Source organism: Neopelma chrysocephalum, unplaced genomic scaffold (assembly GCF_003984885.1).
Source record: "Neopelma chrysocephalum unplaced genomic scaffold, ASM398488v2 Primary Assembly neopelma1_60, whole genome shotgun sequence".
Classification (NCBI taxonomy): Eukaryota; Metazoa; Chordata; class Aves; order Passeriformes; family Pipridae; genus Neopelma; species Neopelma chrysocephalum.
The window spans coordinates 16,545,773-16,572,154 of NW_020897715.1; the positions used below are offsets into that span (position 1 = coordinate 16,545,773).

General features: G+C 40.1%; 1 protein-coding gene and 1 long non-coding RNA gene across 2 annotated transcripts in view; one reads left to right on the plus strand and one right to left on the minus strand.

The window, feature by feature from the left end:
* Positions 1–2,142: 2,142 nt before the first annotated feature.
* On the plus strand, positions 2,143–25,850 carry LOC113966503. The gene is made up of 3 exons (XR_003533850.1): positions 2,143–2,268; positions 3,171–3,266; positions 25,783–25,850. It is a non-coding gene; the product is annotated as an uncharacterized LOC113966503 (long non-coding RNA).
* MAN1A2 (mannosidase alpha class 1A member 2) overlaps positions 10,847–26,382 on the minus strand; it is a 138,290-nt gene continuing 122,754 nt past the window's right edge. The window contains exons 11-13 of the mRNA XM_027681309.1: positions 23,298–23,470; positions 15,701–15,816; positions 10,847–13,200 (exon numbers count right to left, since the gene is read on the minus strand). Of these exons, the coding sequence (XP_027537110.1) occupies positions 13,068–13,200; positions 15,701–15,816; positions 23,298–23,470 (422 nt within the window). The 3' untranslated portion in view covers positions 10,847–13,067. The remainder of the gene's footprint in view (positions 13,201–15,700; positions 15,817–23,297; positions 23,471–26,382) is intronic.

The following is a 26,382-nucleotide window of genomic DNA, read 5'->3' on the forward strand; positions in this document are numbered from 1 at the left end:
AGCAGCTGTGAAGCTAATTTGGAAAGTGGGAGTACAGTAGGATACATTTCAAAAGACATCCTTGTTTCACCAATTCTTGTCATGACTCCTGTGGTCCCATATAATATTCTTCTCCCTCTCTAAAGCTCTCCATCTGCATCTCCATCTCAGTTCAAAAGCCACTGGAGAACCAGACTTCCGGTATGGCTGTGCAATGGATATTCTAGCCATACCACTGCTTGCTATTTCTAGAAGTTCCTCATTCAAATAACTAAACTTCTCATATTTCTTAAATAAGATGTGCCTCTCCAGTACTAGCAGCAAACACAGAATATTAAGTAGCTGAGGATTAATCCATGAAAGGGAAAAGGACACTAATCAAAAATAAAGAGGATCTATTAAATCTCTGTCTTGGTTCTATTATAGGTGCCACTCAATTCTGTGAGTGTCAACTGGGCTGGTAGGGGGTTTGTTTCATGTGGCCAGAAGCTCCTGGCAGTGAGATGCTCAATTAACAAACTAGCTTGAACTGGGGAGCTCATGGGGTGGGGCTTCTCTTCTTGTCAAGTTCATGTCCCATTTAAAAATTGCAGAGAACTCTTTAGGCACCAATAGTATACCTACAAAACTGGCTTCTTCAAGTACATTTGTCATCAGTGGATGCACTTGCTCTCACAAATGCAGTCATAGGAATAGCTGGTAAAGAGGACTGTAGAGAATGAGGGCTGAAAGTTAAGCACTGCCCTTCAATAGTACAAGTATCTTCCATCAAAATGCCCATCACTAAGTTCAAGATTGTCACTCTTGTGGCAGGCTTCTTTTGGTCCATCTAGTAACTGATGTCTCTTGTCTATGGGGCTTTTGAAATAAACTCTGGCACACAGGTATTCCTGAAGCAATGGTCTTTCTGGCCAGTCATAAGGAAAAATTAAGAGATGAAAACTGTTCTACCCTGAGCACAGCACAGTAGGTTTTGCCTGTAAGAATTGTTTGAGGCACTGTTTTTGCAGTGTTTAAGTTTTCTTGCTTTTAGAGACTTTTCCTCAGTACCTTTAAATTTACTAGTTATATATTTACAGAGAAAAAGTAGTTACTTTTATGATGATCTCATTTACTTTGACCTCTCTGTTTTTGGTGTTGCTATGAATGAGGGAAAGGAACTAAGAAAATTTCACAGCAGGAGCTTGATCACCTCTTGTAACAAGCACTGTGATGAACTGCAAACTGACCAGGTCCCACCACAGGATGTAGATCCCAGTGGGATCTCTCCACCTGGCTATACTGCCAGTGACTCTCTGCCTGGATTGAGACTGTGGGAACTCCAGGGAGCAGGCAGAGGTGCTGTGCTATGCTGGACATCAGTGCCCAGGCTGCTGCTGGCAGAGGGCAAAGCTTCCTGCTGTACTGGAAAGGCAAGTGGGAAGTGACTGCAGATAGATCTGGTTGAGGTCCCAGGGTAAGGACTAGGTCCACATTCCTATCTCATCACCCTTTCACGGGGGAAGGTGTTTTGGAAAAGGGATGTCACGGATCGGCCGCTGGGTGGGGTGAGCGCAATATAAAACTGTGACTTTTCTAGTGTGTCGTCTCCCCGAAGCTCCTGGGTAAAACACAGCGTGCAGAGCGGGATCTGAGCCTAGGACTTACTCCACGGTGGCATCCTTTGCTTAGAAAAGAAGGAGTTTATGATCAGCTGTTCGATAGGATTGATGCTTGTTTCACACCATTTAAATCTGCTGTCTCTGTTGGTCTGTGCCTCTTACTACCACAAGATGGTATCTTTAGCGATAGTTTCTCCTCACCTGCTCCGTGAAGCCCAACTTAATATTTTGACTGTGGAGTTTCTGTCTTCACAAGGTCTGCACTTTTATCACAAATAACACAGTTCAAGGTTGCTGGTGCAGATTGCCTGCTACTGGGTACACTGGACTCAGACAAACGGAGGCAAATGATTAACCTGATACATCACGTGAAGCATTCGTACAACTAATATTCATCTCACCTCCTCTCCTGCTAACATTCTCAGGTGCTTTGCAACCCAAGTCTGGCCCTCTTACAAGGCAAGATTTCACAGTGTAGCTTTAACGGAATGGTTTGATGCATCTATTTCAAGAAAAGGTCTCAGGTTCATCCTCTAAGTATTGCTCCAGTGGGAGTGAAAGCTAGAGCACAGCTGAGATAGCGTCTGGAAGAAGGTCTCAAACCCAGAGTGCCACTGTCTAGTTTCTGTTCCTGTCTAAGGACAAACTGGTTCATACACTGGAAGTCTGCATGGGTCTGTACAACCAGGTAGGTAACACAGGATTAAAGAATCCACAAGTTTCTCCCTTCCTTCAGCACTCCTGCAGCAAGAGGTGGAATAATCATGGGTGACAGTCGAGGTAAAATGTATGAATCCTGTTCATTATTCACTGTTGAGTGGAAAAATTATCCTGCTCCTATAAGGATCTGTGCAAGAATCCAAAAGTAATTGTGAGACTCACAGTTATATCACGGAACATTTTATGTGCATGTCATGCTACTGAGTGTTGTGTTTTATACTTGGTTATTGTGAGCCATCTCACTAAAACCAGGATGTTGCCAATTGTTTGAACCAGAACAGTCAACAGGATAAATTGCCTGGTATGTCTAGGGAATGAAGATCCATATCTGCTTCAGATTTAACTTTTAAAAAATTTTGTTTTCCAAAGGAAGTTACCCTTAATTTGTAGCAATGCTCAGGGTGAGCTTAATGCAGCAGTGTCTACTCTTGATCATTTCATGGTACCGGAACTTCTGCCAGATTGGGAGATATGCCAAGTCTTCTTTTTCTTTTATTTTTTAAGCGTGTTTTTCATCATTCTGAAAGAAAAGGAAAGAGCTTGGAAATATTAAACTCTCAGTGACTCAAAGGCTCAAGATTAAAAAAAAAACCAAACATAAATGAAGACATGGAAAAAGATCCTCAAACTTATTATTTAGAAGCAAACTCATAATTCTTGCAGCCTGACTCAGAGTTTTTGAAAAATCTAGGTTGACAAGCAGGTTAAGTACAGTCTTTTCTCAACAGGAGCCAGTTGAAATCTCACAGAGGTTACCAGATCCTCCTAGTCTGGTGTTTGTGCACCCCCCCAGAAAGAAGGCTCTGCACAGTTCATGTCCACATCACAAACTCATCTCCATCCTTTGTGTTGATTTCCTGATGTGTTCAGGGCAGCCTGCCATGTCCCCTGCACTTGGTTGGCTCTTCTGAGCTTCGCTGATTCCTGAAACAGGGAACTTGGCACATCCTGGCAAGTTACACAGAGGTGAGCAAAGGATGTTCTGCATTTGCGAGGCAGACTGCAAGTGTCTGACATTTGAACCTAATGTTCAAATGTCACCAATTTGGAAGTCAGTCTGACACTATTATCAAAACCAAATCATGACTTTCAAATTTTGAGCTGACCAGCCTGGATATGCCTTGAGCACAGAATACAGCAGGGAACAGAGAGGTGAGGAAGATGGTACCAGCACCAGATCACACCCAGCCACATCAGTACCCTTTTCCAACAGCTCAAACTGGCAGAGAAATTTCTACAGCAGGGGTAAAATATGGATGTGGGCAGAGCATCTTTCTGATGCAGCTAACAAGCATCTGGCACTGAATATAGCCTGTTCAGAGGGAACATCTCCAGGGCTACGTGCTGTGCTCTGTGAAGGGGTGGGTGTGCTTTCCCCATAGACTTCTATTAAGAAACAGCATGAGCAGGATCTGGAGGAAATTGGAGGCAGCATATTGAAAGGTTTAGTTAGGCGACACACTGGAAAAGCAGCATCTGTGTATTATTTAAGCTAATAAAAAATGAATGTAACAATGTCTCCTGGATGTGGAGGTAAATTTTTCACTGTTGTCACTGAATTCATCAAAGTTTGCTTCACAGTAAAGCAATTAATTCCACAATTTGATGGCTGGTGTGTATTGAAAGAATTTGGGGATTATTTTCCTGTAGAAAATTTCCACTTTAGTTGCAAAATATCTAATGAGAACCTGAAAAGCTAATCTTGCTGTGATTCAAGTAGAAATACAGTGTCTGAGCTTGGCATAAGGTTTTAGCAGACATTAATACTAGTTTGACAGAAATGGTTGCCCAAGAAATACTGGTTCTAAGATTTGAGCACACTAACAGCAATAATCCATAGATTCTTTGAAATTATTTCCCTGGCTAAAGCGTACAAAATGCATAACCACGTATCAGTGCAGATCTAAGAGTGCACTTGCAAAGATGCCAGAGAATTGTCAGGGAAATCCCTTAATGTGAATATTAATTAGTATAGAAATAACCCACGGACATAAAGCACCTCAAATAAAAATGGGATATGTACCCAAACAAAGGACAAAATGAGAATATAAGTGTGTGCAACATTCAGAGATTATCTCTCTGAGGGTACTGATGATCTTCACTTATTTTGCTGTGTAAGAATCATTGGACAAAGGACTTTATTTGTGGTCTATGTGTCCTATGAAGCACACTGTGCTTCAAAACATTGCAATCTTTCTGATTCAGCCACAGCAAATCAATGTTGAAAGATCATTGGATAAGCATGTTAGAAAACTTAATAGAAAGTATTTTGATGAATTTCTACTTATCATTACTCAAGCAGTATAGCAAACATGAACAAATTGCTCCCTCTATGAAGATATGAAAGGCTTTTTTTTTTTTTTTGACCCACTGGCATTTTACACTTGCCCTGCCTTAGAAACAAATAACAGAACAAAGGAAAGGGATTTTGTAAATTCAGCTCTACATTCAGAGACCCGCAGGTGCTCTAGAATGCAGGACAGGAAAGGACCTCCTACATTCTTGATTCAGGTACATGAAATTGCAGGCAAGCACACATCATCCTCCCTTTCTTCAGCAGATAAACATGTTTTCTACTTCTAGGACCTCAGTGTCAGAAATGATTCAGACATTGCAGGTATCAATTTGTGTGGGGTTTTATATGGCAGGTTTGTCCTCCAGGAAAAACAGCTTTTTTTTTCTCTCCCAGGATGAGAAACACTTGATATTTTGTGGACAGCAGTTATCCCCTCTGTCAACCTTCCATTTTGCCAGGCTAAACTCTTCTCACCTCTCCTGATGCCAACTCTCCATTCCCTAGTAAGCTTCAACACTCCTGTCTTACACCTGTTCCACTGAGACAAGCCCTTCTAAATGCAGGTGACCAGAACCATACACGGTATCTCAGATGTGCTCATCCTGCTTTCTACAACACTGGCACTTCTTTGCTTTCATCAGAAACACACTTTCAATGCATGGATGCTTTGCCAGTGCCATGACGCTCTTTGACAGAGCTTGTTCTGCACACTGACAGCCTCTATTGATTCAGTAAGTGACTGGACTAATTCCTAAGATCAATCCCCCTCCCTGGATGTCAAGGTCTATTAAATACAAAGATAACCACCAATGGCTCATGAAGCTGCATATCATTACAAGGTACATTGGTAAAGTATCAATACTTACTTTCTTGCTCTTCTGTAGGAATTTGCTCTTGATCAAACTTGAGGTTAGATAGATCTTAGTTTTGACCCAGCACAACAATTTTTTTATTTTCACTTGCTTTTTTTCATCCTGCATTGGTGATCTGTGTATTATAACTGACTATACATTCTGTATTTTCTCATCATTACTGATTTCAGACTAACAACAGCCCAGATTATAGTGAAAAATTTTGTTCTTAGTCCCTGGAGGAACAAGTTTGCATTTTGACTTTTTGTCTTCTACTGTTCCAGGCCTCTAGATTATCTGATCCTTCATTCTCTTTATTGACAATTCTTTCTAACTTTCTCCTACAAACAAATTCTTCTTGCCATTACAGAAGATTTGTCCTGGTACCAGGATTTAGTGACATTCATTAAAACACCTAGAAGTTTCTTTCTCCATTCTATACATCCATTTCTCCTTTATCCAGTTCCTTATCACTGTGCAGCTCTTGTGTTCAACTTTGTATTTTTCAGACAAATTAATCAAGGTGCACTATTGCATACACTACTGTTACTACTCAGTTACATGAGATATAACATACATCCTTCACCTGGAAAATGACAGATCTCCTAAAAAGTAGCATCTGATTACCCTGAGAACTTTGGTATTCCAAGTTAATTCTGCATCTTCAGGGACTCTTTAACTCAAAACACATTCTGTGGCCTCACAGATGGTTCCAGTTGAGCCAGAAGCTCTGTAAAGGGATTCACAGGAATGCTGGACATTATCCACACACCAGTCATGGATGGGTCTATCTGTCCACATGGGAAATCTTCCAGCACCTCACCTCCTGGAACCCATGCACAGGCCTCTGCCTCAGCTGCTGTAGCAGACTGCTGGCACCCACTTGTATTCTTTGAGACTTCCTCCACTGATTTCCTTGCTCAAGCAACAGCTTGGATTGGTGAACAGATGGGTGTGCAGACATACACAGCACCAGCTTGTGGAAGAGACAACTTGAGGACATTCTTCCATTTTGTTGCTGTATGTAGTTCATACAGGACTTCTGTGTGACCCCCATACCAACACATCATGCTATTTTCCCAGTCATCCTTTCTGGTTTATATGGCAACAGATACACATCATACCTGTTGCCTGTGACTACTTGTACAATGGAAACCATGTAAGAAAGCAAACAGTGAAATTATTGGTACACATGGACACACAGTGCTTTTTTCTTCCTCCTCAAATCCTTCCCCAAATTTTTATCTGCAAGTAAGTTTGACTGTATGAGTGACCGCTCTTCTCAAACCTTTTCATATGGGAGTTGGCTCAGTCTGAAATATTGTCAAAAAGACTCTTGCTCTTCACATTAAAAAGAAGAACACCATCAACAACCTTCACACATCCCACATGTGAAGCAGCACAGAGAGAGTAATGCTTCCTTTCCAAAGCCCACAGAAAGCACTGAGAGAAGTCAACTCCCTGAACTACAAGATGAAGGCTAAAAATAACCCATTAAAGGATTAATTTCAGGATTTTAAAATACAGCTAATTAATATGCATAGGAAAGGCACATGGTCTCCAGGAAGGAGCACACACAATCAGAGAGTCTGCAAGGGAAGGGAGGGGGGCGGGTGACATGCAGGCAGAGTGCCAAAGGAGAGATAAAAGAGGATATTCCCTATATATATCCCTTGGATAGAGAACATGTAAAAAAAAAGTGTGTTTCAGAAGAGGTAGAAGCAGAGGGGTGAAACACTTCACTGTTGAAGAGGCAGAGACAACACAGTGCGACCACAAAGGACAGGATCCTGTGTGAAGAGCAGTGAGGACAGTCATGGAGTCTTCAGCGTCGGACAAAATGTTACACACAAGGACAGAGAGCCTGATGGTACCAGGGCACAAGGTTTTCTGTGTTAGGACTCAGTGGTGGAGACACTGTGACGTGAATAGACATAAACGTGCTTTGATACACAAAGTGAATTTTAGTGAGGTAGCTTAAGGGCCGAGCACACCACAAGGAGATCAATGGAAGCAGAAGCTGCTGCTTTGGTAGTGACACTGCAGTTGGAAGCTGAGTGCATCATGAACATGCTTGCGTGGAAAGCTAGGGAGCAACAGCTGAATGCAAAACTGGATCTCAAGATGGACCGCGTGGCAGGGTGTGGACAGGGTGTCATGTGTTGCACTGGATTATGGCACTTCGGAAGCAGTTTTCTCTTCTGAAGTAATACTGAAGTAGGTCACTGCAGCCTAAGGCTAAAGCACTCTCGTTGGGTACAGCCTGGGAAAGTTGGGCATTGAATATAAAGCACTGAAACAGGATGCACAGGCTGGCAGTCATGAAAACAAGGTACCACATACAACAACATGGGTGGCATCAGACAGTAAGGATTATTCACAGGTAGTGTGAATCAGAAAGCAAATCTGGTTATTCAGGGGCTGAACTGCAGAACAGAGAACTATAGCAGCAATTCCAGTGAATTTAAAGGTGTAGGGTGAAAACAGGCTCACTTGAAATCATTTCCTCATACCAATTTCCCTGTAAATAACATTTAAACAATTACAACTTTTTCCATTTCACAGAGGGCAGAGGAATAGACAGACGGACTTAAGTGCCCAATTCACTGGCTACTTAGTCTCAAGAAAAGCTGGAGTTTTAACCTGGTATTGTAAGAAAATTAAGTTTATTTAGTAGTACTGCTTGTTTGACTGTTTGAACTTTCTAGCCACCTTCACACAAGTTTGACAAAAGGGGAGAAATCTCATGATTTTGTGGGATTTCACTTTCGCAGTCGCACAGAAACAGCCTCAGGCTGCTGTGCACGCAGCTGCATCTTGAGAACAATCTGAGCACTACAGCAACCTGTTAGAAGCAAGCAAGGGGTACAGGGGTTTAATTTTGCAACAAGGGGTCTTGATACATGTTTAAGTTGACAAAGTCTTTAGAAGAGTTGCAGGGGAGAGAAAAGTTGCAGCATCATCAAGCCTATGAAATAGGGTCAGCTTCACAGTTCAGTGCGCCAGGATGTTGCTGTTGGAGGCAAAGGACATAAACCACACCTTTTTCACTTAAAGACATTCTTTATTCAATCTTTTTTATATACAATATTATTTTTTTATCTGTAAAAAGTACATATGCAGGATTCCAGGTCAGAGGCAGAAGGTTTCCACATCAGAAGATAGACTTTTAACCTTTTATTATTTTGGAGGAAAAATAATCTGTCAATTTTAGACAAAGCAAGAATAAAGGCAGAATGCAAATCCAACTTCCACCAAGCAATTAGGATTAAAGGCAACAATTCACTGTAACAAGTCAGGCTGTCTCCTCCAACTTTGGTGGTTCCCAACTCTTCTGGGCAATTACAGAGCAGTTTGTTAGAAGGCGCTGACAGCTGGAGCAGCTCGTGCTTATCATCTCTGCTACAGTCGTACGCACATAACTTGCAAAAGAGCTTGGGGTTCCTCTTTGTATGGCAACACAAACCCTTGAGTCAGAAGACTGTTTCTCAAAATTCAAGGAGCAAAAGAGGGATGTCTTATTCAGGGTGAAGAGATCTCCCAACTACCGTACGGATCAAGAGCTTGCTTTCACTTTTTTCTGGTATCAAGAAGCCTGTTTCTTATTTGTCTCCTTAAAAACATGGACTAGACCTACCAGGCTCAGTTTGCTAAAAGCCTGTTACTACAGCCCTGAAAATGTAAACTGCCTCACCATTTTCTGTGGATGCCATCTTATATTGTTGATCCTTTCAATGTTAATGCTATTAACCATCTCTCCATTCAAACTAAGGAGAGTCATGTTATGAAGGTTTATAAAGCATTTCCTCAGGGACAGAAGAGGGGATCATAAACAGCCCAACAGGGCTTTGCTTAGAGGATAGACCTTTAACCTTAAAGGATGGTATTACAGGGAGTATGGAATTACTGTCACTTTTTAGAACCCAGGTAACATTCAAATCCTGTAAAATACTGGTGGGTATACATCAGTCATTGGGAGGTAGAAGACAGTGATCCACAAATTTGGAGGATCATCAAAGGTGTGACTGGAACATGGAACTACTTGCTTTTCCTTTTACTCCAGGGCACCTACTGTTTTCCATACTTTTCTTACACATTCAGTTTTAAGGACTACATTGTGCAGCAAAATTAACACTCAGAATATCATTCAAGGGTTTTGTTTTTATTTAGAGGACAAAGCTAAGAAGTTGACTTCTTGACCGCAGGACACACATACAGCTCCAGGGTTGTTAATGGAAGCTGCAGAAATCTGGCCTCTTTGAAAAGTCAAGCTGTAATTGTTAGAAAAAAATTTACTGCTGGCAGATCCTGACCAACAGGTAAGTTTGAGGCTTGGATTAGGAAAAGAACAATACATCCTTGTTTTGACTGCATGCAAACAGGAAGTAGACAATTCTGGGATTTCCAGGCTCTTGCCCAAGTCCAGTGTGCCAAAAAATGTACATGATTTTCTGTTCTTTATTTCATTCTGTAAGGGGAAAGGGTATTGCAGAAATTGGTAAAATGGGACAACTACCTAAAGAAAATGAGGATTGTTTAGTTAGAGAGTACAGTGCAAGACTCAGAAACAACTAGGACTAGAAAGTCATTTTGTGCTTAAATTTACACTTTTATCTTCAAGAAAGTAAGTCAGCAGCAACAGAATGAAAATGGCAATATTCTGCTGTACCTTATGTACCCAGAGGCAAAACAGTCTGAACTTTGGGTTGCACGAAATGCCATTCTGCAGATCAGAACCTACTTTTCTGTGAAGGACTTAGAACAAGGGCACATCACTTCAGTCAGAAGTTTCAATATATGTGGTGCTTGGTTATTATGCACAAATCTCGCTCAGAACCCATTACCTCCAAACTCTGCTTAATCTAGGAAATCTCAGGATGAGATTAATGAATGACACAGCAATTAGTCCTTAAAATGTATTATTTTTGATAGACTATGCCCATCATTAACTTCTGGAGGGAAAGGATAGTTGATATTTTAAAGAGTGATAAAGTAGAAACTGACTGCTGCTGGGGTAACTGGAAAATAAGAAACAAGTGTCCTTTATTTGGTACCTGCTGCTTATCTACACAAAGAAGAAATAGCAGTACTGTACATCTGCTTTGAGAAAAATACCATCCCATAACAGGAAATGGCTTAGTCCTCAATTCAAGGATTCCTGTGGCAGTGAGTTGACCCACTGGGATTCATGGAGGAATTAATTTGAAGGGTCACTCTTTAATTCACAAGAGGGGGATGGAAGAGCAGCAACGATAAGAAGTTTGCTGTTCTGGGGACTCCAGAATTCTGTCCTGGACCTTCCTCTGAACAGACTGGCAGCCATTCTACATCTGTACTTACTAGGAGGTGTATGGGGATGGCTTTATGGGTTGCTTTTATTTTTCTCTCTTTTTTTTTTGTTCAAATAAAACAGAGGAGTCTGCTTTTCCTCTTTCTCCTTTGTACCCAGAGAGACTTAGGAGAACAAGGCAATTGAGTGCAGTTTTTAACAAATAACAGTTCTCATGGGACTGGAAAAACAATTTGAAAACACAACGTATCTGAACGTTGGAAAATGAAAAATGACTAGTTCTTCAGTGAATTACTGAATAATAATTAGAAAAATAAATTAATGTGGGACCAGTAAGAAGAATCCATTTATTAACCTACTTCTAATTTTAAATTAAAAAATACTGGAATCAGTATTATTTACTATATTAATTACTTCATCAGTTCTCAAATTATTTTCAAGATACTGCTGCAATTACTGTAACTAAGTAACTGGTATTAAGATACAAAGATTGAGATTGGAGCTTGTGGCCAGCTCCATGTCTTCTTCCTCTTAAACTAAAGTAACTGGCTGGAAAAAAGCATCTGATGGCATTTTTATTTAGATCATGTGATGATTTCTATATCTAAGTTAGTGTCATAGACAAATGAGGAATAATTTTAGGAGGGAAACTCTACAGTCAGATATAATATGATAGGGAAAAAGGTTTTTATATGTAAAACTTCATATAAAAACATTTTTGAGGGGGCAAAATAGCACCCTCCCCCTTTTGATCTGATGATGTACTGGTGTAGCTCACTAAAGAGTTGATATATGTCTGAAAACATCATAAAGATTTTTTAAAGACTCAACCTGTGCATGAATTAGGAGGTTAAGGAGCACCTAAAAGCTGTTCTTCAGCAAAGGGGCCAGTCATCATGGCAAAAAGATCTGAGAGCTATACAGGGGAATAAAAAGAATAATTTGAGCTGGAACAAGAGTCGGAAGAGATTGTGAAGGACAAAACTGAAAAGACACAAAAGCTGAAAAGACCTGAAAAAAAAAAAACTTCTTTTGGCAAATAAGTGAAGACTGAAGCAGACTCCATTTAAGTGATACTGTCCAGCCCAGCCATGGAGTACTTGAAAATAACCCCATGTAGGTAGCAGCACCTCATTCCTCATAAATTATTGAAAGAAGAGACTCTTCAGTTTCTTTTTCCACTCATATGTAAGAGATGTTAAGTTGCTTCCGAAGAAGATCATGTTGCATTTGTACTGGAGCCCCCAGAAGAACAGCAAGTTTTGTAAATTAAATCAAAAGTGATTTTAGGCTTCTGTCATAAACAACCTGCAAAGAAGGTTCTGTGAACAGAATTCAAAGAATGAAATGTAACTTTTAGGAAAAATCTAGATTGTGTAGAAAAATATAAAGCAACAAACTCCAGCTGCTTAGCTCAAGGAGAGGTTTTTTTAGTTCCATATGTATCCTCCTATATAAATCACGAGAGATTGTTTTTCTTAAGTTGTCATCTCTGTTTATTTAGCTAAAAGAACCACAACTGTGAATGGTTTTTTTCATGTGACATGATTTGTGAGGAAAGGAAGCTTAGGCTCCTTCCTATCCCTGCGATATGCTTCAGACTCTCTGACTGTAGCTTGCCAAATGAACTAAGCCCACGCGGCTGACAGTGAACTACAAACCAAATGCTTACTGATTGTTTTTTCTTTTTGGATATAAGCATTATTTTGAAAAGGGAAAATGAGGAGGCAGTATACTTTAGAGTTTAGCTTTAATAGCTTAGAGGCCCTGAGAATGGCTGCCAGTCTGGACAAACAGATGCTCCTTAGAAAATTCAGACAGGTACAGGAAAAAGTTCAAATCCTGATGCTGCTGGTGTAGTGATGTTGCTTTTTGTTTTTGTTTCGTTCATGCCATCATAAAAAAAAAAAAAAAAAGAAAAAGAAAACCTAGGTATTTGGAACCCACCCGATCTGAAGAGGTGACTGGTGTGTTGTTCCTTGCAAAAGTGAACAGCAGCAGCAAGTTCCTCTCCCTGGATGGGAAAGCCTCTTCTTCCTTAAGCTGCTGCATTAATATTATCAGTAGATTCCATATCTTGCTAGGGTTCAAAGCATGTGAAGTCTCTGTCCTGCAAAAATCACGCTGACGTGTTTTGGTCATGTATAAAACAGAACTTTTAACTTATCTATATGTTGAAGAGCTTCATTTCTCACGCTGGTACTTGCTTGACTTGGAGGTCTAGTTTTACCAAGCGTCTGTCTGTCTCCTCTCCTGCTTAAAGTCTCAAGTGGTCCATGTAAACAAAACAGAGCTGAAAACAGTCTCTCTTCCTCCTCACAGAGCTGTTTTTATCGATATGCAGGATTTCCTGACAGTGTGGTGTTGGCTAAATGTAAAACAGGCAGAGGATGAGCTTCTGTGTTAAAAACCCAGTTGTCTAGTGGTAGAAGATCATCATTGGAGAAAAGCAGATACAAATACCTACAAATCAAGACAGAGAGGAAAAATGGGTATCAAAGCAGAGCAACAGGCAGGCAGGAGCAACACAGCAGTGTCAGGCCCCACCGTTCAGCAGCTAATGATATAAACAAATTACTTGCTTTCAACCTTTGTACAGCACCCACATAACCTCCCCTATTATAATGACCTGGAGAGTCATTTTTATCATGATTAAGGCCTTCAATGAAAAGTTGTTATAAAGACAGCATTTTAATCTTTCCAAGAAACTTTTGTTTTTTAAGTCTCCTTTCAGAGACTTGCAATGGAAAACAAACATAAAGACACCAAGCACAAGGATTTGGAGGACAGGGGGGCAGAGAAGTAGTTGTCAAAAAACTCTTCTTAACAGAGTCAACCCACTTGGAAATTACTAATCCTCTTTAAGATAAATCAAAGATTTCATGGCAGCACAAGAAAAGCCACTAAGCCATGGCAGATACCTGACTTATCACTGTTCTGGAAGCTGGTTCAGCTTCTGGTGGGAGGATATGGGACTATATACTGTGCAGAGTGGTTTCATAAATGTTGTACATTGTAAGTAAGGCAGAGGACGTGAAGCATGTAACAAAATTAAGGTTACTGGACATACATGGGAAAAAAGTATTTCTTGTTTCTTTTTTCTTAAGACACACTGTTGAACGTGGCTGTGCTACACACTGTAGGAGGTACTGGTAGTAAAGATTTCTGTCAAGGCTTCTTAACTCAACTGCTAAAATTCAAGACATTTCCCTTGTTACAGAAAAACTGACTGTGTGAGTGCAAGCGCAACACCATGGTGTACAGGACCTCTCATCTCCTGCTGCAGCTTGCTTTCCTGTCATCCAGAAAAAGACAAGTCTTGCAGCACTTGACAAGGTAGGGGTGTCATTCCCATTAGTGGGTTCTGTCACATCCAGAATGTGCATACACATTGTTCTGCCGTTACTTCATGCTCTCTCCATCAGACATTGGTAGTGTCTGCTGCCTACAGTCATGTGTCACTGCCTGATCAGTTCTCCCACTGCCTTTATTTGCCAGCTCTATCCACAGCACAACCCAGTCAGTGGAGCACTACTTTTTCCTCCCTTCCTCACCAATTAACTGTTTACGGATAAAAATTTCTTGCTGAGATGATTCCGTTTTGTCGTGCATGTCTCTTTCTTCACACTTTTCATTTGTCTTTAAAGCATCATGCCTTTCCCTTCCTCAATACTCCTGCCTGGCTCTCTCCTCTGCAGCTCTACAAACTCTCTTTTGCCACAGCAGCAATGTTTCATCTTACTCAAACTCACTTCCTCATTTGATTCACACTTTTTCTTTGAATAACTGAAGCAACCTATTTCTACATCTTGCTCCTTCCCACTCAACAGGTACCTTCTTGCCAGGTATTGCCCAAAACTCTCATAATTTCCTGTGTTATCCTTAATGATTCAAAGTATCTGAGCAGCAATAATGCATGTTTGGGAGAGTTATCAATTTTGAATTTAAGGGGAATAAAGATGCAAAAGTGATCATTAATAGCAGAAAAGATTACAGCAGGCATTCTATAACACACATTTTATGCCCCTCTTCTAAGGGACATCTTCATTTTCCTCATGGCATCACACCCAACGCTTATGTCTTTATTTTTATTTGAGCTATCTTGACCTTCTGTTCTCTATTTTATCTCAATGTGAAACCAGTTTCTGGTTTGGCTATGCCAATTGCATCACTGTCAAACATCTAATATCCAGCTTTTCAATAAAACTTTGTTTTGTCCCACAATCAGGAAATTATCCAAACCAAAAGCCAATAAAAATTTCTGAGTTCTTTCCTAGAACTGCTACCTTCTGCAATGCTTGCACTACAGTATATCCAGTTACTGGGTGACACATCAGTGAATTTTCAGATCTCCTTGTGATTATTTAAGATGCAGACGGGATTCTGGTGATACATCAGAAGTCAGCCTTGTCACCACAGAAGTCCCTTAGGAGCAGATTTCATTCTCTGATTTGGCTTTTATAGGCAGATCAATCATATAACATCAGCTCCTGGGGAGGTATTGTTTCTCTGACTGGACCTGTTTGAAACTGCTGCTTCTCTCTTTGGGAACATAGCTTTTAGTCTCCAGAAAATGAACTTGAAAGATTAAATGAAATAAAATTTAAAAAGTCAACAGAGCAGGTAGTAGTACCTGATTTTCTTTTTATAATGATAACATAGGGAAAAAAAGTATTGTGATTATGTAGAGGAATTTGGTAAGAAGCCAGCAGATGGACACTATTCCCTTACAGACAATGAACTTGGAGCCCCTTCTTGTCAGTGAAACACATTGTGGTGCCTGAAATAGGCACCAGTACTGCCACTTGCAGGATCTGCTTTCTCTCTGCTCCATTTTGTGCTCCCAGTAGCACAAATAATCTTCAGATACGTCAGCTACAGCAAAAACTTGTTAAGCCACTGCATTCTTCTAGGACTTAGATGCCAGCTTTTACCGGAAGATGCAGGATTGAAGAGGACTTACTTCAAAGTTTCAGCAAGGAAAAAGCTCTGCTGTACGTCATCGTATGTAGGAGACGAGGAATAGACATCCTTGACACCAGAAAAGCCACCACTAACTCGGCAATACTTGTCAATTGCCTGCAAAGAGGAAGGGAAAAGACATAGAGAATGTAATTGTAGAACAACATTTGGGAACATTAAAGAATCAGGCTCATTCAATAAAAGAGGTGTTTCTTTCCATGCCGCATTATTCTGCTGTGAATCTCCTTGTCAGAGGATGTTATGGATGTTAACAGTTCATGCTGACCAAACACGTATAGAAGTAGCATCTCTCCAGGGCTACTAACAATACTGCATTTGGCAAACTACTGCATGCAAAGAAAGTATTCCAGGGAAGAACACTTTCTTTCCTGGGTATTTACTGGTGGCTGGTATTTATGACACGACAAGGACTTCTGCCCTGAGCTTGTATGGCTCCTCATAGGCAACACCGAGTAGAACATCCATCAGTCAAATCAATGCAATATGTACTACTGTGTGCATAGGAAAATGACAAGCATTCCTGGATTTTGCAGCTGCAAGAGTCTGAAGAGTTACAGGAATTCTGTGACTAGTAGCCAGCCACAGAGACTTACTGAAAGTAGGAATAAAATACTGTACTCATCTTTAGCAACTGTTGACTTCATCTTATAAACTCTTTTAGCTGCTACTTTTTCCGCCTGTTTCCATCTCCTACATATGCTTTTCTCTGTTTCCCCTTTATACAGCTGAAACTCAAGTCAGCTTGTGTGCTGGACTGCAGAAGAGCTCTTTTTCATTAAAGCATGAAGTTTAAAACCGTAAACATTCTATGCAGAAAGGGACCAATGGATCTGCGATTCACAAACCACCCAGCTCCAACACAGTACTGCAAAAGGCACAATGGAAGAGGAGGAGACTGGAAAGAACGTGTTAGTAGCTCAGAGCACCTCTCGCCTACGCTTTCATTATTCCACTTGCAAGCACGACCTTACAGCACACAAGGATATCAGCCATTAAAACGGCTCCAAAGAAACAACTCTGAAATGATTCACAGGTTATTTGTGCCTCCCTGCTGCTTTGACTGCTTCCTCAGCAGACACCAACTCCTTTAATAGATTCATGCAGGGACAGAAAAGGAACAGGGGTGAAGGAAAATGTTTGGCTTAGGATGTCTGTCATTACCAATGACTGAACGCAGCTACCTGTAGTTCAGTAATCTATGATTCAGCTCGTTAGCCTGCATGAAGTTTCTCTCCACATGGTGCTTTAGGCCCAGATTTTCGTTAATTCTGATTTTTGCTAGTTATACTCAACAGAAGCTGAGGGGAGTCAAGGCAGGGGAGGAAATAAGTTTTGAATGATGTGCCTTTTATGCAAAGAAAACAGATTCAGTCAAAGCTACCTCTTCAAGGTCCTTACTATTGCCTTTGCATACTAGAAATACCAGGAAACAGAGAGGAATTTTCCATTGGACAAATGCACAAGGAATGCTAGCAGATGCCATCACCGAAATCGGGATGAAAAGTGAAAAGCTGAGCAACATACCTAGGGCAGTAAGTCATAGCACATCAGGTACGACAGCTAACCTCCTGCTAGTATACACTCTTATTCTGTGGAAATGTGAGACTGTTCATAGAAAAAAGAATAATCCAGCCTGGACAAAGTTCTTTCAAGTTCCTAAAGAGCAAGGTTTTTAAAGAAGCAAGAGGAGATGTTACGGGGATGGTTTTTTGTGGCTCTAGAGCCTGAGCTTATGCCAAGAAAGACACAGTGTTTCTGGGCAAAATCTAATTCTCACTGTAATTCCTTATCTCAAGCACAGCTTTCTCCAAGTTTGGATGGAAATGATTGCTTTTTTGTTGGGACCTGAGTCTAAAAGGAGGAAGTGTCTGGATGAATTCTTTTCAGATCCAGGTACTGGTGCAGGCTAGAGCTACACTGAGACTATTCACATGCTGGGATTTGGGTTGACCAGGTTTTCTCTACAGTCTGGAGAGAAAGGTGTACATGACACATCTAGTTCAACAGCTCAGCCAACTTCAGAAGAAATAATGCCTATGCTGTTTATGGAACCATTTGCATGTTCCTCCCCAGAAGTCCTACAGCCCCTCAGCAGGTGTCATATGAATAAACAAGAGCCAAAGCACTTTTCCTTTATAGGCAGGAAAGAAAGTGCCTCCTCTTGCCACTATCCCCTTTTTATAATACTGCAGAACACAACCTTATCTCTGCTCTGAAGCATGGCAAGATGCAGGAGGAAGCTCCAATGGTTACAACTCCTGCCAGAATTTTAGCATCTGGAGTCTGATCATGCAGGAGTTTCTCTGGTCAACCATTCAGCAACCCTGATGCTGTGTGCCACAGCTTGGAGAGGTGAAACTTGCTAGTGACTATGGCAAATGGAAAACAAGGAATAAATGGTACCGCTGTTAGGACATCGTCTCCTTCCTCCTAAAAAATTAAATCCCCATGTCAGTGTAAGAGACAAAACTTGTTTATTTTGGAGAGTGTAGATAATGCATAGCATTGAGATCCTGCTCTGTGCTGTAGAGGCCTCATGCTTGGGTAATGACATGCAACACTGGTGAAGCTAGCAGGCCTACAAGCCTGGAGAAAGAAAAGATGTGATCTATATTAACTTTTTTTTTCCTTACGATGACCAAGTAGCCTTGTACCTTCAGAAATTTCTCTTTGGGAAGGCAGACTCTGGCTTGTGTTCGGAATGGGAAAAGGATTTACCCTGGTTGATCAGAGTTCTAGGCAGTACAGGTCATAATGAACTGCAGAGGAAAAAAGCCTCTGAAAGACTGCTACACAGTTATTCATCCAACTGTAAAATTTTAAAATATAAACAAATAAACTGTCCTTGATTCAGACGTGTACAGAACTTCAGGACACTAGCTGAAAAACTTGGTGCTGTAGACAAGCTGCTTAAATGCCACTTGAAATTTGCAAAGTACTGCTTTCACACAGACCTCAGAGTACTCAGTGTAGGGGCACCTGATTTGCCACCCAGATATACTTTTACTCAAGAGCTGAAGCCCAGTCTGCCTGACAAAACAGTGTTAAATTTACTGCACCCTAGAATACAGAGAAGCCCTAGATGACTGGAAGGGTATTAAGGTAATGCTACCATTACAAGGCTTTGGCAGACAATAATTTTAAGATGGCATACCTGATGGTAGTTCCAATCAATTACATAAACACATGTAAATATATAGAAGAATTAGATGATAATTGACAACATGGTTTTATAGAAAACTATTTTGCTCACAAGCTTGATTTCATTCATTGAGAACTACAAATTTGACAAATAAAGGTAACTGCAGAGTTGTAATAAACTTAAATGCTTCTAAGGCAATTGACATGGTACTTTAAGATATTATGAGAAGACAAGGCAGCACTACACCATATCAATACAATTCAATTTAAAGCTGACTGACAGTACTTTAAGAACAAACTGTTAATGCAAAATCATCATGAAATAGAGCTGCTTTTCACAGAGATCCACGAGGAGCGGCCTGAAGTTTTATCAATCACTGCAACACTGCTGCTGGCAAAAATGACATAGGTAAATAACAGCAGACAGTGTAATCTGGAGGTAACTGGGTGCCAAAGAAAATGAGTTTCATATAGTCCTAAATCGTCATAAAGTCATAAAGGCTGTGTAAGTGCAGAACCAGGCTAGCCTGGCAGGTAGAGACGCTTCAAAGACTTCCGTGGCCACAGAAGACCATTCAGTCTGAGTTCTTCCTAGCTTATTGTGGCAGATGCACACACAGGGATGGTAGAAAGTAGCAGGGATGCAGTTTTATTTTTGCACAGGGCTGTGGATGAAGTCAAAACTGGAATACGCAATTCTAGAATTCATTTTTAGAAAAGGATGATGAACTAATGTAGGTGCAGGCATTTGGAGAAAATACTTTACAGTGAGAGACAATACAATTTGTTTAGCATCTTAAGTAGAGTCAGTAGTAAGCTTTCTACAATCTATGAAAACTCTTTGGGAAAGAAAACATGAGGGAAATAAAAGACATTTTAATATGGAATAGGAAGTCATAGGAAAATCCAATGATTGAGAGCTGAAACCAGGCAAATTCAAATGGGAAATAAAGTGGGGGGGTTTTTTCACAGCAGAAGTAATTAAATAATGGAACAAACTACCAAAAGAAGTGGATTTTGTAGTTTCATCTATTCAGATTAGAACAGAAGAATATGCAACAGTGTACTCTTGCCAAATACATGTGTCTCAGCTCAAAAATGACACAAACTGACATTTCAGTGCCTGAAATGTACAGGGAGGTCAGAGCTGGCCTCAGTTCCTTGGAAATAAAATTTGAGGGTCCTCTAGATTCCCCAGCTCCCTCAGTTCCTCTGAGGGTGTTGCATGTGTGACTTTTCTTGACTGTGCTAACAACATGCCCATAAAAACTGTGCCAGTTTCTTCACCAGCTGTGGTATTCACAGTTTTCTAACCCATGAGACTGTGAAACCATGTTTCTTTTACGTCCAACCTATGTCTGGCTCTTTTCTGTCTACTGTACCTCATTAGGTAGGATCAGAATGGCTTGGGTTGGAAGGACCTTAAAGATCATCTAGTTCCAAGCTCTCTGCCATGGGCAGGGATGCCACTCACCAGATCAGGTTGCTTGGAGTCCCATCCAACTCGATCTTGAACATTTCCAGGGACAGGACTTCCAAAACCTCTCTGGGCAAACTGTTCTACTGCTTCATCACCCCCAGTAGAGAATTTCTTCCTCACATCTAATCTGAACCTGTCTTCTTTCAGTTTAAAACCATTGCACCTTGTCCTGTCACTATTCCTCATATAAGAACTCCATCTCTCTCCTTTTTATGAGCCCCCTTCAGGTACTGGAAGGCTGCAATGAGTTCTCCTCAAAGCATTCTCTTCTCCACGTTAAACAACCCCAGCTCTCTCAGCCTGTCTTCGTAGGAGAGATGCTCCCGCCCTCTGATCATCTTCATGGCCCTCCCCTGAACCTGCTCTACGAGGCCCACATCCTTCTTCTGCTGTAGGTCTTTTCATTCCATCTTACCATCAGTCCTCAATTGCCCTGAAATTAGCCCAAACTTGAGGTCTTGACTATTATTCTCACTGCTAGTAGAAACTCTGTACCTCTGCAGCCTCTGTGGTACAATCCTACTTAGTCAGATACAGAAGTCCACAAAAAGTATTTGAAGCTTTCGTTCACATAGCTTAGATCAGTAATTGGTTTTACATGCCTATTGTGAAGTGGTGGCTCTTATTGCTTTCAAATAATTAACCTAAAAAGGATTTTAGTAATTTTCTGTATTTACCCTGAATATCTTGCATGCATATTTCTGTAACACTTCAGTCAGCCCCCCAGCACACCATCATCCAATTTGGTTGGCCCAATACAATTGAGATGAATGTTGTTTCCAGTGCTAAGTATAGTATCAAGGAGAATTTAGCCTTTTATTATTAGGAAAGAGAGATCCTGTCACAGGGATTTATGATCACTGAGGGAATGTGAGATTGAACTTCCTGTTTTCCCCACCCCAGAGACGCTGGATTTGAAGAGATGTGACAAAACAGGTCTTGGACAAAGCACAAAAGTGCCCAAGTTTTGTCCAAAAATCTAATAAAGACAAAAAGAAGCTGTGAATGGTGAAATAGATAAAGTACAGTGCAATGATCTGCACGCACACACAGTCCAGCCCCCTATACAGATACTTATTATAAAGGGCAGAGAGATCTGCCCTGGGACTGCTAAGAAACTTTAGAAATGCAGTTTATTTAAAAGCCAGGTGATTCTGCAAAGTATCCTGGAACATCTCTGAAGAATTCTTAAAATGACAGAGGCAGACATCCAACAAATCGGTGAACTAACCCAAATCCATTCCAGCAGCGATGTAATCATCCATTCAAAGAAGCAAACAAGGGAGACCACAAGAACTCAGCCATCAAACACCAAGTTACACCATGTTCAGTGTAGAAAAATAAAGCTATTTAGAACTCAGAAACAAAACTCCATTTCCTAAAAAGTTCAAAAGAACTACTAGACTTCTGATGAAGAAACTGTCATTCACCACGAGAAGTCTGTAATACCGATTGCCAAGTATGCTTCAGAGGTTGAAAGGCAAAAGGAAAGCATATTCAGACAGTGTTGTACAAGAGCAGTAAGCCAACTGCTCTGTGTGTCACACCAGATTCTTCTCTATTTATACGTGGAGGAATAAACACAGCCAGATCTGTGTAGGGTACAGAAGAAGGAAAAGTAGTGAGTAGGTGTGAGGAATAAACACAAGAAATTATTTTCTATGCGCAGTGAACAGAAAACCCAGAAAAAGCTTCAAGCTTCTGTGTCAGTATGATGGTGGGGTAAGAAAATCTGTAATTGTGGGAAGGAGGGGTTTGCAAAACTATTTATGAAGAGGTCAAAAATATTTTATGGCTATGTTGGATAAAGAAATCTTTTATTAAGTAAACAAGCAAAAGAAGGCATTCTGTAAGAACACAGGCTGCTTGATTTACAGAACTTTGATGTAGGTTGACAGAAGGATAAAATAAAATCCTACCCCTAACACAGAGAAAATTGGAGGCAGAAGGGAGGAAGGGAGGGTTTGTTTTGAAAGCATTAACGGGACCAAGATATGAAAGCAAATGGAGAAAACTGAACAAAACACAATGAAAAGATATGCTTTGCAGTGTGCTTAAGAGAGTGACACTGTACTGAAAACCTTAATATTTGTAAATTCTTTAACCTAGTACAAAGGACCCAATCTCAGCTTAGATCATCCAGCCATAGTTTCTGGTAGGAGCTGGTGTTTGATGTTTTGGAGACAGCAGCAATGTATTCTGAATGCAAGTGTTACAAACGTGGAACCTCTCTCCAGAATAACATAATGCTGGTTGTAACAATACTGACTGCAATGCAAAACCTAACTAAGACTATGACACAACCATAATATACTTGGACTCTTAAAATACTTGGACTCTTCTACATGGTTGCAACTGTGCTGAGGGGCAGATAATAATGAACTTGGCTTAATATTCTGAACCTGCCTTAACTATCTTCCACTTGATGAATACAGGCATCTCAACAGATCTCTTCCTCCCAGTACTTCTTCTCAGTCTCTTGCATCTGGAGCGAAACTGGTTTTCACCTGCAAAATAAAGCTTATCCAGCCCCCTTTGTCTCTTCCTTTGCTCTTTCCTCATCTTGTTTGGCTGTAGTCAAAATATTTCACTACTGTCTTGTTATCTTTAATGTTTATTCTCATCTCTGAAACTGGCTTTGAGCTGTTTCCAAAGACTGCTGGAGCGGTAGCAGGGAAGTAGAGGAGCTCTCGGGACCTGTGGACTACTGATAACAGTAGGAGTCATGACCAGTGGATTCTATTTCCATGCTTAAAACTCATGAGCTGTATAATGCTGAATGCATCTCTCAACTGTGCATCTGATTCAGCAGCTGTGAAACAGCAGTAACTGTGTGCAGCCCCTTCATTTACAAGAAATCACGACAATCAATTTAAAGTGTTTCAGTACCACGAGAATAAAGTGGCTACAAAGGAAAAATACACAAAATTAAATTAGAGGTAATTAATACAGTTACCTGTGTTGCCTCCCAGCCCCACTGCCTGTATTTGGGATCATGGGTGAATCTCCACATATACCAGTAGGTCTCAATCACTTCTGGCCTTAGGATATAATACTTCTCATTCTGCCGCACTGCCACCGCCTCTACACCACCATCAAATTTGAATGCTTCTGGGCCCAGCTTTAATGCTGCAGAGGAAAGAAAAAAAAAGTAAAGAAAAGTAAGAAAAATTTATTCCATACCAATCTTTGCAGGAAGGATGGGTAGGAGACTGCTATATCCCAAGCTTGTGAGAAAAACAGAAACTAGCTTGTCTTTAAGCAGTCTCATAAATATTTCCTATTGTTGAGGCCTATAATTTTTCTTATGAATAATTTATCCAATTCCTGTGAGAAAACTACCTATTTTGACAAGACTACAGTAATCCTCTTCAAAACTAATGAATGCTAAGAATATAAACATACTAACATATTCAATTACAGGATAAAATTCAAGTGACCAACACCAGTTCTTTACAAGCAAAAGGAAAAAAAAAAAAGGGTCAACAGAGGTTTTGATGTCCTTTGCTCCCATCTAGCACAGCAGGAAAAGATCTTGGAACTAAACCAGGTAGCACTATCCCAAATAATCTGTATCTTTACCTAAGCTGTTGGTTTAAGGAAGTGCTGCAAGGCCACTGTAACTGATATGCTTCATGCTGTGATTCTCAAGTTTAGGGTTTACAATGAACGGGCAATGAAGTCTTAACTACACTTGAAAATAAATCTCCGAACTATAAGATTCACTATTTCAGCCCTTAAAGGAAGTTGTAAAGGTCCTGTGCCAGCATCTGGAAGACTATTCATATAAAAATGAGGTACCTGTAGAAAAACTGTCTATAATATGAAGTTGCAATCATATATATTATTTTATTATACAGCTACACATTATTCCTCAAATCCAACATGCACTTTTATCTACAGCTGCACCTCACCTTTTGTTTCGGCAGAGAATTTTCAAGGCACTGAACTTTGAAGCTGCACTCCAGCTAATTAACCATGTAATTCCTATGGGCTAGAGGTTCAAATTAGCCATTGTCTCATGGGCCTGAAAGGGGAACCTTAGAATACTACAATGAAAAATGTGAGCAACTCCCAGTGCATGGCCCAGCAGAAAATCTCCAAAAAAAGTTCCTTTATCTTCTTGTTTCAAGGGAGTGTGGTGCTGGATGCCAAAAGAAAAAAGCACCATGTATTTTCAGCCACATACACTCCATCAAAAAACGTTTATGGTACTTCTTTCAAAACAGACCACTTTATCAGTTTCAGTACAAAAATTACACACATTTCACTGCAAAATGATAGGTTAGATACAGAGTTCTACCTATCCAAAATTAAGAATATAAGAATGTCATATTGGAGCAGACGGAGTTCTTTCTGTTTCAGAATTATGTTTCCAACAATGCCAAAAATCAGACATAGATGGGGAAGTGGAAGAACAGGGGCAGCATATGAGATACCTTTTTCTAGCTTTCCTACCAGTCTCTACATTTTTTGAGCTCGAGGCTTCTTCCAAACTAAACATACTTTTTTTATGTGGTCAGTAATTCTTAACAGATTTGTTTCTCAAGTACTTATCTGATGTGCCCTTAAACCTGTGTAAGGCTTAAGCATAGAATACAACCTCTGCTAAGGTTGTCTCCACATCGCTAATACCTGTTTGATGCAGACCCTGAGTGATTTTGCAAATCTGCTGTACCCTACCTACAATGTCCCTTTTCCACATTGAATAATACTATCCAATTCTGCTGTGACTTCAATGGAAACTGTTCCAAGCCTTTAGTTTTTCTTCCTGCCTTTCTCCGCAACTCTTCCAATTCTATTATATCCTTTGTAAAATGAGAGGACCAGCCTGAATACAGCAAATAAAAGTGCAGACAAGATGAATACAGTGACATAATGACATTTTCTATTTTGTTCTTTCTCATTTTTGTTTTTACTGAGCTGACATTTTCATAATCTCAAGAGCAATTTCCCAAATTGTAATGGTCAGTTAACAGCTCATCATTTAATATGTGAGGTTAGGAATAATTTTTTCATAGGTTCTTCACTTCATATTTAACTACACTGAATTTAATTTAGTAATTTATTATGCAATTATTCAACCTCAAAAGGTCCTTGTGTAGTGCTTTCTTTGTTATTACCGGCACATGTACCTTACTGTTCATGGCCTTTTCTGATAACTTATATATGTATATATATTTTATTTATATACATATTAAAATGTAAATATACTATACATTTACACATAGGTGTATTAATATACTGCACTTTTATAAACATCTAACACATAATGTATATAAATACACTATGCATTTTACACATCTATACACATATTTGTATAAACATGTATCAAATATATCAAAGTACCACTGGTCAACCACCATTTATCCATTGCAAGAGCAGACTATTTACCTCTACCCTGTTTGTTATACTATACCCATTTTTTTCCTTCCATGCAGGTACTTTCTGCTTATGCAGCAGCTGCTTAATGTCCCTAACAGGCCTTAGTAAAATACTTCTGAAAAAGCCTTTTGGAAATCAGGTAAACATGACAACTACATTACTCTAGTCTGCCAAAGCAGCTGGATTTCAGGCAGTTCTGGTGATGCATCATCTACAGAAACTGTGATGCCTTCTCTTGCTTGTAGCCTGCTTGTGCATTATTTACTCATACCTATGTCTAATGCTATTGGGCACTACAGGAAATTGTACTACCCAAGGATGGATAACCCCTGCATATTGTGACAATCCCATTGAATTCTTACCTGAAACCAAGGATGTAAAATTAAACACAGCACTTCAACTAACGGCTAACTAAGGAAAAGAAGCTACTATGAACACTATGGTACCTTTCAGGGGAGCATTCTTCTAATCCAAGAATCATCTAAGGACATTTTACAATTCTATAGCAGTCACAATTTAATCCAGATATTTTCATATTAATGGCATTGATAGGCTATAGACTAGTCAGGGAGAGCAGATGAGAAACAGTTTCATATCAAGTGTGAAACTGCAAAACTAAACTAGTTTTAAACTAAACCATTTTAAAAACAGATTTT